Genomic DNA, 12,301 nt, shown 5'->3' on the forward strand with positions numbered 1-12,301 from the left:
GCTATGTAGACCCTCGATATGCTGTTTCCACGGAGATGGAGTCAACTTTGCGATGTTGAGACTTCATGCGCCCGGTACACGGGACTGGGAGGAAGAGATAAAGAAAAAAGTAGACCAAGTCGAACACTGAATGAGGGATAACAACCCCTTGTACAATGAGAAATGACATTAGTTGAGGCCTTACATAAGAAAATGGGAAAGTTGTTATGAGGCTCGGAATTTTTTGACTTAGAATGAAGCCCATTTGGATTTCCAAATTCGATATCGTGATTTTACTTGTTCGTTACGATATCTCAACCGCGATCATTGCCTTTATCCGCTTCTCCTCCATGAATGAATAGTCTAGTGAATTACAAACTTTTTATCATACAGATGATCCAACTGACGGCAAGGCACGTTGTGTGTTTGGTGTCTTCGTGGTAAGGGATTTTAGATACGAGCGGACGAGGGAAGGAAGCACGAAGGCGCGTTTTTGCTCGAGTGGGCAAGTCCACCAGGCACGTTTACAAACGAAGAATCCTGATAAACTATCGTGAGTGGAATAGGCTAATTTCAGACTCGTTTGATATAAACCCAGCCAGCCTTCTCTGTGATTTGTTCCGAGAGTGAGTTTGCCCGGATGGAAATGCAGAACAGGAAACGCGCAACTCAAAAGAGGCAGACGGCGCCAGCTTCAAAAGTCAGTTTGTAGAAATGGGACCCATTATCTGACCTTCTCCTTTGACATGATTATGCCCCCCTAAAAGGAGTCCGGGTTTGTTTCTAGATGACTACCACGGCCGGTATTGCTCAGTTCAGGCATCTCTCTCAACTGGTGTCGCCGGGAAGTTATGGTGACCATTCTCCTCCGTTCCCTTTCCCCGAAACAGAACGGAACGGAACGAAAGATGCTGGTATTAGGCGTTCCTCCTGAGATATATGTCCATGGGATTGGCGGGATCAGAGGCTGAAAATGCAGGATTGGTGTTGTCCATTTCACATAAAGACATCCCACAAATAGATCGCGTCAATATGTTGCATCAATGTACCACATTACACTCAAGTAGATGCACGATATACCCGACACGGAAGTTCAGCCTGGTTACAGGGACATGGCAAAGGGTTCATCGGTCTGCAGGAGTATCATGAGGCTAAGCTCGCCGACATCATTTGCGAGAGACTGCCTAGTATCTCTCTAATCCCCGAGCTCGTGATGGGTCGCCCTTTGCGGGCACCTAAAATCGCACATGAGCATAAGGAAAACGGCCTTGTGAAACAGTATAAGCGACCAGAGGTTGGAATTTGGGTTTGAATGGTTTACACCATTCCCCGCGAGAGGCTTGTCTTGTAGCTCCAGTCATCACCATCAACAGCGCCAACGCGGAGAAAGCTTCACCAGACGAAAGTGTGCCCGTGAGGCAAGCAGCAGGGAGTGCCTCAAGAATAAGCCACGAGCTGACTAAAAGGTCTAGACCTGGAGGAGACATTCGGTTGGAAAGACACCTCGTTAGTACCAACCACGTCTCATGTCTACTGTAGCTCTACCTATGTGCCCGATGGTGGCAGGCCGCGTCGTCAAGACATGAACGTGACAGCCCGTCCGAATGTCTCCTACCAGGAGCACCCATACTGTGAGCAACTGCTAATGGAGCACATGGCTGCCAAAGTGTGATCACGAATAGTAGTAGACGGGGAGCACGTGAGGTCTGCAGCCATGCACAAGACAGAGTCTCGAAGGGGTGGTACCGGAATAAGCGGCCACACGACTACGAATAGTGAAGTATCGGGCTATCGCGCATTTGGCGGGTTTGAGTTTAGAGAGTGAAGGGCCGTGCGGTAGTACAGGACGCCGTTGAGATCCGGAGCCGTGTTTTGGGGTCTTGGCGCTGATGTTGGTGCTGGAGTCCGCGCAGTCAGTCGCCTACCTTAGAGGTTGCCGTAACTTGGCCAACGGATCAATATCGAAACTTGCATAGAAAGGAAGCCTGTGCGGCCCGCCAATGCTCGTGCCCCCATCTCGTGCGCGGCAGCAATACGATGCTGTCGAGCTGCGAGATGCGCCGTCGCAAGGGAGAAACGAGTAATATCCATAGACATTCGTGACGTTGAGCCTTGGACAAGCGATGGATACCGACGGCTGGGCAGAGGTAGGTATTCACCTGGCTTTACCCCGCAAACCATGGAGAAGTCAGCCATGTCTTGACATGGCTCCGACTCAGTTCTTTGCTGAACCTCCAAGAACCCACAACGACTATCCCCGTTCCCACCCACACCCGCACGAGAGTCCAGTCGACGATGCCGGCGTTGTATGACGCAGAGTTGGAGAAGAAACAAGCGAATCAGAAGAGAGCGATAAGGCAGCATCTGAGACCCTCGTGAGGGTGTGGGATGGCGTCGCTAGATTTAGGGTGGTGCAGATGATGACTCTTGCTCGCGCCTGGCCATGCGCTAGGTAACTTTCCAGTCTGGTCGGTTTTTGACCACGCACACATGTGTGTAAGCGGCTGGCTGGCCCGGTGTTTGAATGTGGTCTCTTTTAGTTCCATACACCGTTGGGAGGGTACGAATATACCAGAGTCGTCTCATGTTGCTACACATGGCTGCATTTGTCGATTGGTCCGTCATGTATGCGACAAATGACGGGTGAGATAATGTGCTGCCTGCTTTGTGAGCTTCATCTGGGCGGTTGCTACTGGCCCGATGCGTCGCATTCAGGCATCTATAACTGATGCAAAAGACCGAATCGGTGGCTGGATGTTTGCGGTGTTGATAGGGATGGAAGTGATGGGCGGCCAAGATGGTGGGGTAAGGCGGACGAGACGGGTGAGACAACGCCCACTGAGACAGTCCTCAATATCATTTAGAGGCAGTTCTTCCATGAATACCACCGTAGCCGCGTGGCTTCCGGGCTTTTATGAAAGTTGCCCTTGCTAGCGAGGCACACCTCGGGGCACAACGTGACAACCTAAATACTATCCAGGACTGACGATTTGAATCAGGCAAATTTCTGGCTTGTTGCCCAAGCGTTGGCTTTTGTGGCCGAGGCGAGGAATATAGTAGGTCAGGCTGGTTCGGACTTTATGGATGCCAATGTTGAAGCGTTCTGCCCGGGATGTGGCTTGACAGACGGACGAGCGAGCGAGCTCACAGTCATCGGGAATGCGAGCATCCCATCCGTCATTTGTTTAACCTGGCGCAGACGTATTGCTCTTGTTGCTCAGGTGAAGATGGTGATGACACGGCCGACGGTGCTGAAAGCGGGAGAGGCGCCCAGAGGATCGACGTAGGCCGTCGCACGGGTGGGATCCCGTATCGGTCTCCCGAGGACCATCGACAAGCTCCGGCCAAGTGCTATTGGATCAAGCAGACGAACGAACGACATGGGGCCTGGGCAATTGGGCGACCATCAGAGCGGATGGGACGGAAAGTGAGTTGGAAATGGCGCTAAGACTAGCCTGTTGGTAGATGGTCAAAGGTTGCTCTCCGTTCGCCTGCCTGTCTAGTCGATGAGAGCGAATGGTATAGGTCGACAGGGGTTGAAGAAATGGAGAGAAACAAAAGGCAATGGTCGGGGATGTCTGCAAGCTGGTGGAGGAGCGAGAAAGCAACGCACCGTCGCACGGCTTAGCAATAACCTGGGGTCGGAGAAGGCCGATAAGAAAGCCAAGGACCGGACGTTGCTGAGGCCTGCGACTAGAGTGATGAAGACTCCGACAACGGGGCCGATGATATGGGCATTGGCTCTCGGGCTGAGCTCCGTCCGAAATTCCAGGCGCGATACGGATATTAGTGTTCACAATCGAACGGAAGTTCCGGTGCGTCTTGTTTCCCCAGCGTTCTTCGGAGTCGAGGGCCGAGATCTGAGAATGGTCACAAGAATTAGCAACCTCTACAGACGATCATTGCTTGATATCTAGGGTTCTGGTCAGCCCAGGGCAGCAACACGCACAGCAGCTGCTAGGCACGCTACTGTGTAGATTATTCACACTGGTTCCGTCGGCCGGGACCTGCGATCCAGATGGAGGTGTCACGGAGGGCTTTCGGAAAGATGTGCAATTGGCGCCTGAGAAGGTCGGACAAGATGGGGGAGGAATCATTGATGGGACGAAAGTGTCGATGGGGGGGAGGGATGGTGGCTTGCGGTGTTTGGTGGGCGCTGATAAGAAGGAGAAGCACGAGGCACACGACAGGTTGAAGTCAAATGCAAGGTACCTAGGTACATGATTAGATATGCACTGATTGGACTCGCATAAACGAGCCGATACGCATATAATGGCAGGAGAATGGAAGCTTGTGCACGTTGCATAACAAGGCTGGACCTTCCACCTCAGCTGAACTGCCAGACTGCGCCTTCCAACCAGTGGCCAGCTTTTGGAGGCCTTTTGGAGGCAGGCAGTCACGCAGTGTGGAGGCAGACAGCTTGATAGGTGCAATGCAGCAGAACAGCGTGCCAGGAAGTGGGACATAAACGGGTCTGCAAAGTACCGTCGTCACCGCCCACTGCCTTGAGCTCGACATCCACATCTCCCAGACTTCCATTGATTGAACACAGGTACCTATCTTACGGATAGTTATGCGTCTTACATAAGGTGGTCGATTCCTTCCTTATCCCCGAAACAATTCCATCGCTCTCATTGGCCCATAACCAAATAACGAGTGGCGGTCCGCCATTTCCACAACCGTCGACGGGGGCCACCTATGATCGGGTCAGCCGGGCACTCTCACGGTGAGACCCTGCTGAAGAGTCGTGGGATTGTCTTGATTGTCTTGGACCATGCCCGCTAGACTCATCAAATGAGTCCACTATTATGACGGGCTGGTTTCCATCTGCCACTGTTCCAGAGCCACTGATGGGCGCAAAGGGGTCAGTTCAGGCCTGTGGAGAGTGTCATTTAGCGCATGGAGGGAGGAGGGCTCCGTGCTTGCCAGTGGCCGTCGGCCATGTCATTTAATTGTTACAGTGAGATGGAACTCGGGCATTGCCCGGAGTGTGCATTTTTAATCTGTGATTAACAAAAAGGTACGGATGTTCATAGACGGAATTTCTAGGTTGATGTTGGAGAGTGATACGGAGCATCTTGGACTGGGGTTGCACTCAGGGCTTGGAACTCTGGCGCGTGACCTTTGGATTCAGGTATCCGAGTGAGACTCTGACGGAGAGACATAGAAACGGAAGAGATACAAAGTGACCCCCGTGGTCTCCATTCCCCGTGTTCCCCCTTGGGCCCTTGGCCGTCTTGGACCCCCAAAATCTCATGTCACCCCAAACTCTAAGCCCAAAACATGCGGGTGAGAGGTGACGCTGTGCCAGTAGCCGGTGGGAAGGGGGAGGAAAGGACATGGGGGAAAGGGGATTGGAGTCTTTCGAGGTTCTTATCAGTGACTTTGCTTCATGCGCAACCAAAACGTGACACGGTGACAATAGAAATGGAAAGTGAACCCTCCCGTCTCTCTCTGGCTTTCCTTCCATAGGGACCTAGGTGTGGTGTGTAGGTACCCAGCCGGGCCTGTGCGGCGGTGCGCCCATCCTTCGTTTGTCGTTCGGTCTTGCTTCCTTTGGTGACCGGGTACGAACAGAAACATCTCCAAATCGGGCAGGCAGACAGACGGGAGGGAGCAAACGAGGCAGGCGCACCTCCTTCCTTCTTCCTCCATGTTGGGCCGATATTACAAGTACCTCCATCCAATACCAGGCTCACTTTTCATGCTGCCTTCCCAAGTTGCCAAGTCACCACGTACCCACGTACCTTCCACTTTTTACAGATACCTACCTTAAGGGACCCTCGCGCAGCAGAAAGGCAAGTAGAAGAAGAGAAGGAAAGAGAGGGAAAGAGAAAATGGGACAAGAAGGAAAGAATGTCTACCGGTACCTAGGTACCTACCTACCTCACGGATGGAAGTGTCCTTCCTCAGCTGAGACCGTGGTGTGAGGTTGTCCTTTCCCAGAGATGCGGCGTGCCTCGCTCTGCCTTGCTTTGCCTCTTGCCCCCCGTGCCTCTAGTCATTCAGCCATTTTTACGATTGATCTCCTTCTCTGCCGGGGCTGTGGGAGTGAGTGAGTGAGTGGGTGAGTGACTGGCAACTGTCCCGTGCTGAGTTGTCCCGCCCGGGCCTGAGCAGGCAGGGCAGATGGGACACCACACCACGCTCCACGACCGTCGACACACCACGACACACCCTCAACACCTTGCCCGTCGATTCCTTATCTCTGGCCTCCCATCTTGGCCCCCCCGTATCAGGGTTATCAGTGTCAGAGCATCAGTGCTTGCCCCAGTCCACGGCCCATCTGCTGCTCGCTCGCTGCCTTTCCAAGTTCTCTGTGCTTCGATTTCCTCGATGAAGTGACATATCTGTAGCATCCGTAATCAGTCAGGGCAACCTCGATCCAGTCTGATAACCTTTCTGTGCTTGGCCACCTAAAACCAGAGAGCCTCCCATATTGTGCCTGCTTCTTGTTAGGAAGCCATTCTCAACCTCCCAACTGCGACTGTGCCGCCAAGTACGCGAGTCGCTCTCTCTCTCTCTCTCTCTCTCGCTTCCTCACTTCGCCACTCCTCAACTCGCCGACTGTCGTCATCTCTCCTTCTCGACCAAGGCACTGCGCAACGGATACGATATCAATAGCGAACCAGTACCCTTTTCCTCAACATCTACTCCGATAACCCCGGATTTCGACCAACACAGAATTCCAAGTCCAGCCTTTCCGAGACGAACATCCGACTAATCGTACCTAATACTAATAGACAACATCGTCATCTCGAGTCTCGAGTTTCTCCTCGTGACGATCCACGACGTCCTATCCTTCCATCTCACAAGTACGAAAGCATCAATACCCCAAGTCACCGTCAGGCCTTTCCCTGTGGTGCAAATCGATAATAGCATCCTCCACACGGTCGATCATCGTCATCTCTTAACCTCTGACGAAGTACCCGACTCGCGCGCACTTGGCTCTCCACACTCTATTCAAGCACAAGACAAGTGACAAACCGCGCTTTGCACCGACCTTACCGGTGCACACAAACCCAACCCAAATCCGACGCTGTCAGTAGGTATCTGCAAGGGCAGCAAGCAACATTCTCCCAGCCCGCCTCCTTGCTTCTCGATCCCTCGCCTCGTCTGCAGCTCCAGTCAAAAGCCGGGTCCGAATACCACCAGGAACCACGCATCACATCGCATTACACGATACAAGCCTTTCGGCCCCGTGCTCCGCTGCGTCACGTCCCAGCAATCATTGCCCTTGAAAGTTCCGTCGCGATTCCTGTTGGAGAAGGACTATACAAAGCCTCAACGCTGATTAGCTGCGAGACGGTTAACTTTACGTTACCAAAACATCGACGACCCCTGCCCCCGGCACACGACACACTCGAACAGCGACCGAAAGAGGATACAGTACACGCGCTGGAGAAAAAGGCAGAAAGCCAAAGGCCAGACGAGCACGTCCGTTCGACGCCAAAATTCTGACCGAACTGGTCCCCTAATCGTGTAGGTATCCCTACCTACTTCGTCCACAGCACAGTACTCTCGCCCTTGCTGGCACCAACACTGTGTGGCCTGTACGGAATACATCAGTTCAGTGAATCCACTGGTTTGGTCTGTGGTGTCTGAACCACCAGCCCGCCGTGCCCACGCAACTCCACTGGTCAACCCAACCCATCTCCTGCTTAGCCTGGCCCGCTGGGGTTTATGCTGAACAGTCAAGACTGAGCCCGCAGTAGCCCGCTTGCTTTTGCTCTTGACCTGCCTTGCCAGGCCCAGTCCCGGTTACAGCACCACACCCCGAGTTACACCCTACTCCCCTGCCCAACGCAGTGCGGCACCGAGCTGGTTGTGGTTGTGGTTGTGCTCGTGCGCACTCGTGCCTGGTCTGGTCCCCTTCCACACCCCTTCCCTGTCAACCTGTCTTGCCTGTCGGGTCCGGCTTGCCCCGCCGAGCCACTGGCGCACCAGGGCATGTCCAGACGCCGCCATGATGTCCCCAAGGAGTTTCCTTTACTACAATAGGCAGCCCTCGGCCTCGACCACCCCTCCACCATCTTCTCCCTCCCCTCCGAGTCTCACGCGCAAACCGACCAACAACAGCTACGCCGCCAGCCCGAGATCATCTACGACTACTACGACTGCTGCTGCTGCTACGAAGACGACGACAACAACCACTCCCGTCAACATCCCCAGAACGGCTTTGCCTTCTGCCCTACTGGATCGGAAAAAGGATGCTCAGAACGTGTCCGTCACCCTCACGCCTATCCCTGCTTCTCCCGTTACCACCTCAGCTACCATGGCCAAAAGGAAGGATGCTCGCCGCGAAACTTCTAAGTTGGCGCCTTCGAGCCCCCCTCGCACAACAACAAGCGTAAACACCAGACCGACGACCCCGACTACGCCTGTTCAGATTCCGTCAAAATCAAAGGCGACCCCGTTTTACACCTCCAACCGCCATGCGCATCGGAAGCCCTCCCGGCCGAGGGATGTCCACTCACCGGACGCCGTCCCGCCTGCCATGCTGGCCTTGTTGGCCGTCACTGACATTCCTAGGCCTCGACGCAGCTTGAGGCAGAGGCTTTCCAGAGACCAGGCAATGACTCTGGAAGCCGTTATCGAGAGACAACAAGTTTGCGAAAAGGAACTTAGTCTCACTTTTGGCAAGAGCCCCCTAGACTTGCTGTTATCGCCACCCGACGACCTGACAGACGATGATATGTCAGTTAGCGATAGCGGTCTTGGTTCCGTATTATCCACCAGAACTGTTTCTGTGGAATCGGTTCCCTCACTAGGCGATTCCTTTTCCACCGACACACTGTCGTCGGTCGAGTCACCTTATGGATCCAGCCCGCGGAGGAAGCGCTCCCGCCAACCCAGGCGTTCTCTGGAACCCATTTCATCTCCTCCCGGCCAGCCCGAGGACCACCCACTGTCCCACGACCGGGTCAGCGTCGACGAGATTGACTTTAGAGTATTCGACGAGTCTCAGGATGAAGAGGACACCAAGTCAGAGTTCTCATTCTCTGACTACACTTTTCCGCTGCGCCCTCTCAAGTCAGCGTTCAAGTCCAATCTGACTGCGTCACTCCGCGCCCTGCGCTCGGCTGCACGATCCATCTCAGCCATTAACTTTTCGTCTATCCCGCCCGACGACTTCCTCACAAGATCCATTCTCACCATCGACCCCAAGGTGCCTTACACGGATGAGCGAAGGCCACCAGTTCTCGAGGAGGAGCCGTCGGCTGCGTTGCGCCGGTACCTGAACCCCACGACAAACGCCCGAATTGAGCCCCACCCTGTAGCGGCCACTACGCCGACGGGCACGCGAAGCTTTACTGCGTCTATCCAGATGCAAACATACAAGGTTCAGAAAAGCCGGAGTGCACCACCCACATCAACTCGGAGCCCCTCCCCGGCGACATCGGCGGTCACGACTCAGTCAACACCTTATCAGCCCCCAGCACAATCTCCGACCCAGACCGCATTCACGTATCCTCCAGGAGGCATGCGTCAGCGAGAGATGCGGGAGAACTCGGACTTCATTCGTATCGCAGTCATGGAAATGGCGATGCGCAAGCAGGGCAAACTCGACGACCAACGGCCAGGCCGCGCTCGCTGGGCGCTACCGCCGCGAAAGCCCAGCGTACGCCCTTACGATGTTGGTAGCGACGGCGTCCCAGCACGATGGATTCCAGTGTCGCATTGAAGAAAAGTGTCATGCGAGCTTGGTACATTAAGCGACTATCTATCCAGCCTCTATCGCATCAACCCGACATAGCCCATTACGAAGGGGGAAATAAGAGAGATGTAACGCTGCGCACCGATGCCGCAGCGTGGACAGTCTCCACGGCTTGAGCACGTCACAATCCTACGAGGGTTGAGGTTCCAACACCCATGGTCGACGGCAAGCTTGGTTTTTTCCTCGCTCTTACGATGGGTGTGGCTTGTTCCATGGCATGGCGCATCCCCCCTCCCGCAACGTGCTGCACTACGACGGTGTTGTCCGCGGAGAAGGGCAGAAAGCAAGAAGTGGGAGGGTCGGGGTTCTGCGACATGTTGTGGGCTTGCCCTGATTGCACCGTCACTGCCGGGTGGAATCGTCATTCAGCAGGGCCCCCCGAGGCGCTAATTTACGGGGAAGCGTTGGGGCCCGCATTCCCACGCAACAAGGGGCCAGACATTAAGTGCCTGCCTTATCCGATATCGCGGAATGGTCAGCATCATCGCGCGTCGGGCACTGTGGTTTCCCTGTCGGTCTTTGGTCAGAGTACCGAGACGAGGGCTCCATTTTCTGCCCGAAGCGTCCAAGACGCCGTCTGGGGCACCCAAGACGAAAAGAGAGACGCTGTTACGCTGGAACTGGCACGACTGGCTAGCGCCCCCAAGGATTTTTTTTTTCTCTCTTCGGTTCCTTCTTGCGCTTCTAGAAGGAGTCGATCTGCGGGCCTTTTTTACATGCTCTTACCTTACTGTTTGGTAATAGCTAGAGGCACTTTTGCATTTCGCCTACCGCCTGCCGCCTACGGGCGAGGAACTTTTTGATGGCCGACGGCCGACGGCACGCTTTCTCTTCAAAATGAGCACACACACTTTTTTTTGTTTGCGGGTCAACACTACCTGCTGTGTTTGTCGACTTTTCTAGAAGCGAGTACCACCGACTGAGGAGAGCGGACCGCGAGGCCCGATGAGAGCTGGAGCAGTCTGGGTGAGTCACCCGAGGCGTACCAAAGAAACAGGGGAAGGACGGAGCAATCCAAGGAAAACGACGGACGCGAGATGCGCTGGCAAGAATTTGCCCTACGAAAGAAACGGATTGAAAAGGGGGCTTTCTCGAACGACAGAATTGGTGGACACACGTCCGACACACCCTTCGCGCACAAGCGCACACAGCATACACAGCCAAGCGTCTGTACCTACACGGCCCGGTTCCGAGAGCATGGCCTGATGCCAGCGACATGCGACGAGCACCTCCGAATTTCCTTCATAGCGAGTGAGCTTGAGAGATGCGGGGCTAAGACTGGCCAGCGACGTGGGGTCACATTTCACCTCCAACTCAGCACAACGCACGCTGCAAAGCCTCTGGCACAACACACATTCTCTCTCACACGGGTGAGCCAAAGGACCAGGCCACCACTCACAGCACTTTTGATTTTTATTTGATTCGACACCACATGCATAGCGACGGACCGGGATCATGAGCATTTGAGGCGCATGCATATTATCACATTTGTTTCTATCAACTTTCTTCCCACCCTTCTCGATTTCACTCCGCTCCTCCGGTTATTTCCTTCGACACTGGACTCGGCCAAGGACCTAAAGACAAATCGCTCCAAGGACCCGAAACCCGTGAGTTTGTCCATATCCACTCGGAGGACAAATCCACACCTCACACGCGGGAAGAACTCGGAGGGCGCAATCTGTGGGGGACTCTTCATCGGATCCGGCTCCAGCAAGAGTTTCCCCCCACGCCAACAGCCCATCTCCTGGCGGGACATTGACTCGGCCTTCGCATGTGAGATGCAGGCCAAGTTGTGACGCCAAAATGACCAAACGGGGATGCAGCGACATGACTCAGGGATAGCGCACGCACAACACACAGCCAGACAGGAACAGGGCTGGGATTGTTTTTATTTTATCTTTTTCTTTCTTATCTACCTTATGCATGCGAAATACGAGAGGACATAGCGACGACGCAGAAGAGCCGGAGTTTTTGGATTAGGAAGGTGCTGCCGCCAAGGTTGAATTGTTACGGCGCAGCGACGATTCCCAGCATGCGTGGATGGGAACATGGGAATCAAACAAGACGGCATCAGAGTCCGTATGAGGAGCATAGGCGCGCCCTACTAGGGCATATTGTTTTAGTTGAAGAGCCCAATCTCACATCACATATTGAACAACTATTTTTGCAAGCATCTACTAGCGGAGGTTGGAGTGCTGAGTTTCCCACGTACTTTATGCAGGGCAAGCAGCAAAGCCCAGGAACACGTTGCGCGAACAGGGGTCACAAAACGCACTGATGCATGGAGGCCTAACTCCAATGTCAATTGTTATTTGGTGCAATGCTAGGTGGATGCAGAGCAACCGCCAGACATGAACTGCTGACCGCCTTCAAAGGACTGGCTGCTGTTGATACTGCTGGAGCGAATGTACGGATAGAGCGTGCGAAATTGCGACAATATGACCGGGGTGGGCAGACAGGCGGTCAAGTCACACTCACGAGTCACAGGTGGCAGAGGTCTCGAGAAATTGAGGTTGGGCTGCGGACCATCACTCACCGCAGTAGAAGGGCAAATGCGGCCAAGCCGAAGACGTGGCTCACGACTGGTATGCCTTCTTTGCCTTC

At 54.2% G+C, this 12,301-nt stretch overlaps 1 protein-coding gene across 1 annotated transcript; it reads left to right on the forward strand.

Annotated features, from left to right (window-relative positions):
• The first annotated feature begins 6,155 nt into the window (after positions 1–6,155).
• HER10_EVM0001215 (uncharacterized protein) lies at positions 6,156–11,985 on the forward strand. The gene has a single exon (XM_035470970.1). The coding sequence runs from the start codon at positions 7,946–7,948 to the stop codon at positions 9,662–9,664; it is 1,719 nt and encodes a 572-aa protein (XP_035327587.1). The 5' UTR covers positions 6,156–7,945; the 3' UTR covers positions 9,665–11,985.
• Positions 11,986–12,301: the final 316 nt, after the last annotated feature.

This window comes from Colletotrichum scovillei (genome assembly GCF_011075155.1).
Source record: "Colletotrichum scovillei strain TJNH1 chromosome Unknown Contig00010, whole genome shotgun sequence".
In the NCBI taxonomy this organism is placed as follows: Eukaryota; Fungi; Ascomycota; class Sordariomycetes; order Glomerellales; family Glomerellaceae; genus Colletotrichum; species Colletotrichum scovillei.

Bases quoted from the DNA above. Each gene is read 5' to 3' on its own strand.
- HER10_EVM0001215 (XM_035470970.1), top strand. From the start codon at position 7,946: ATGATGTCCCCAAGGAGTTTCCTTTACTACAATAGGCAGCCCTCGGCC.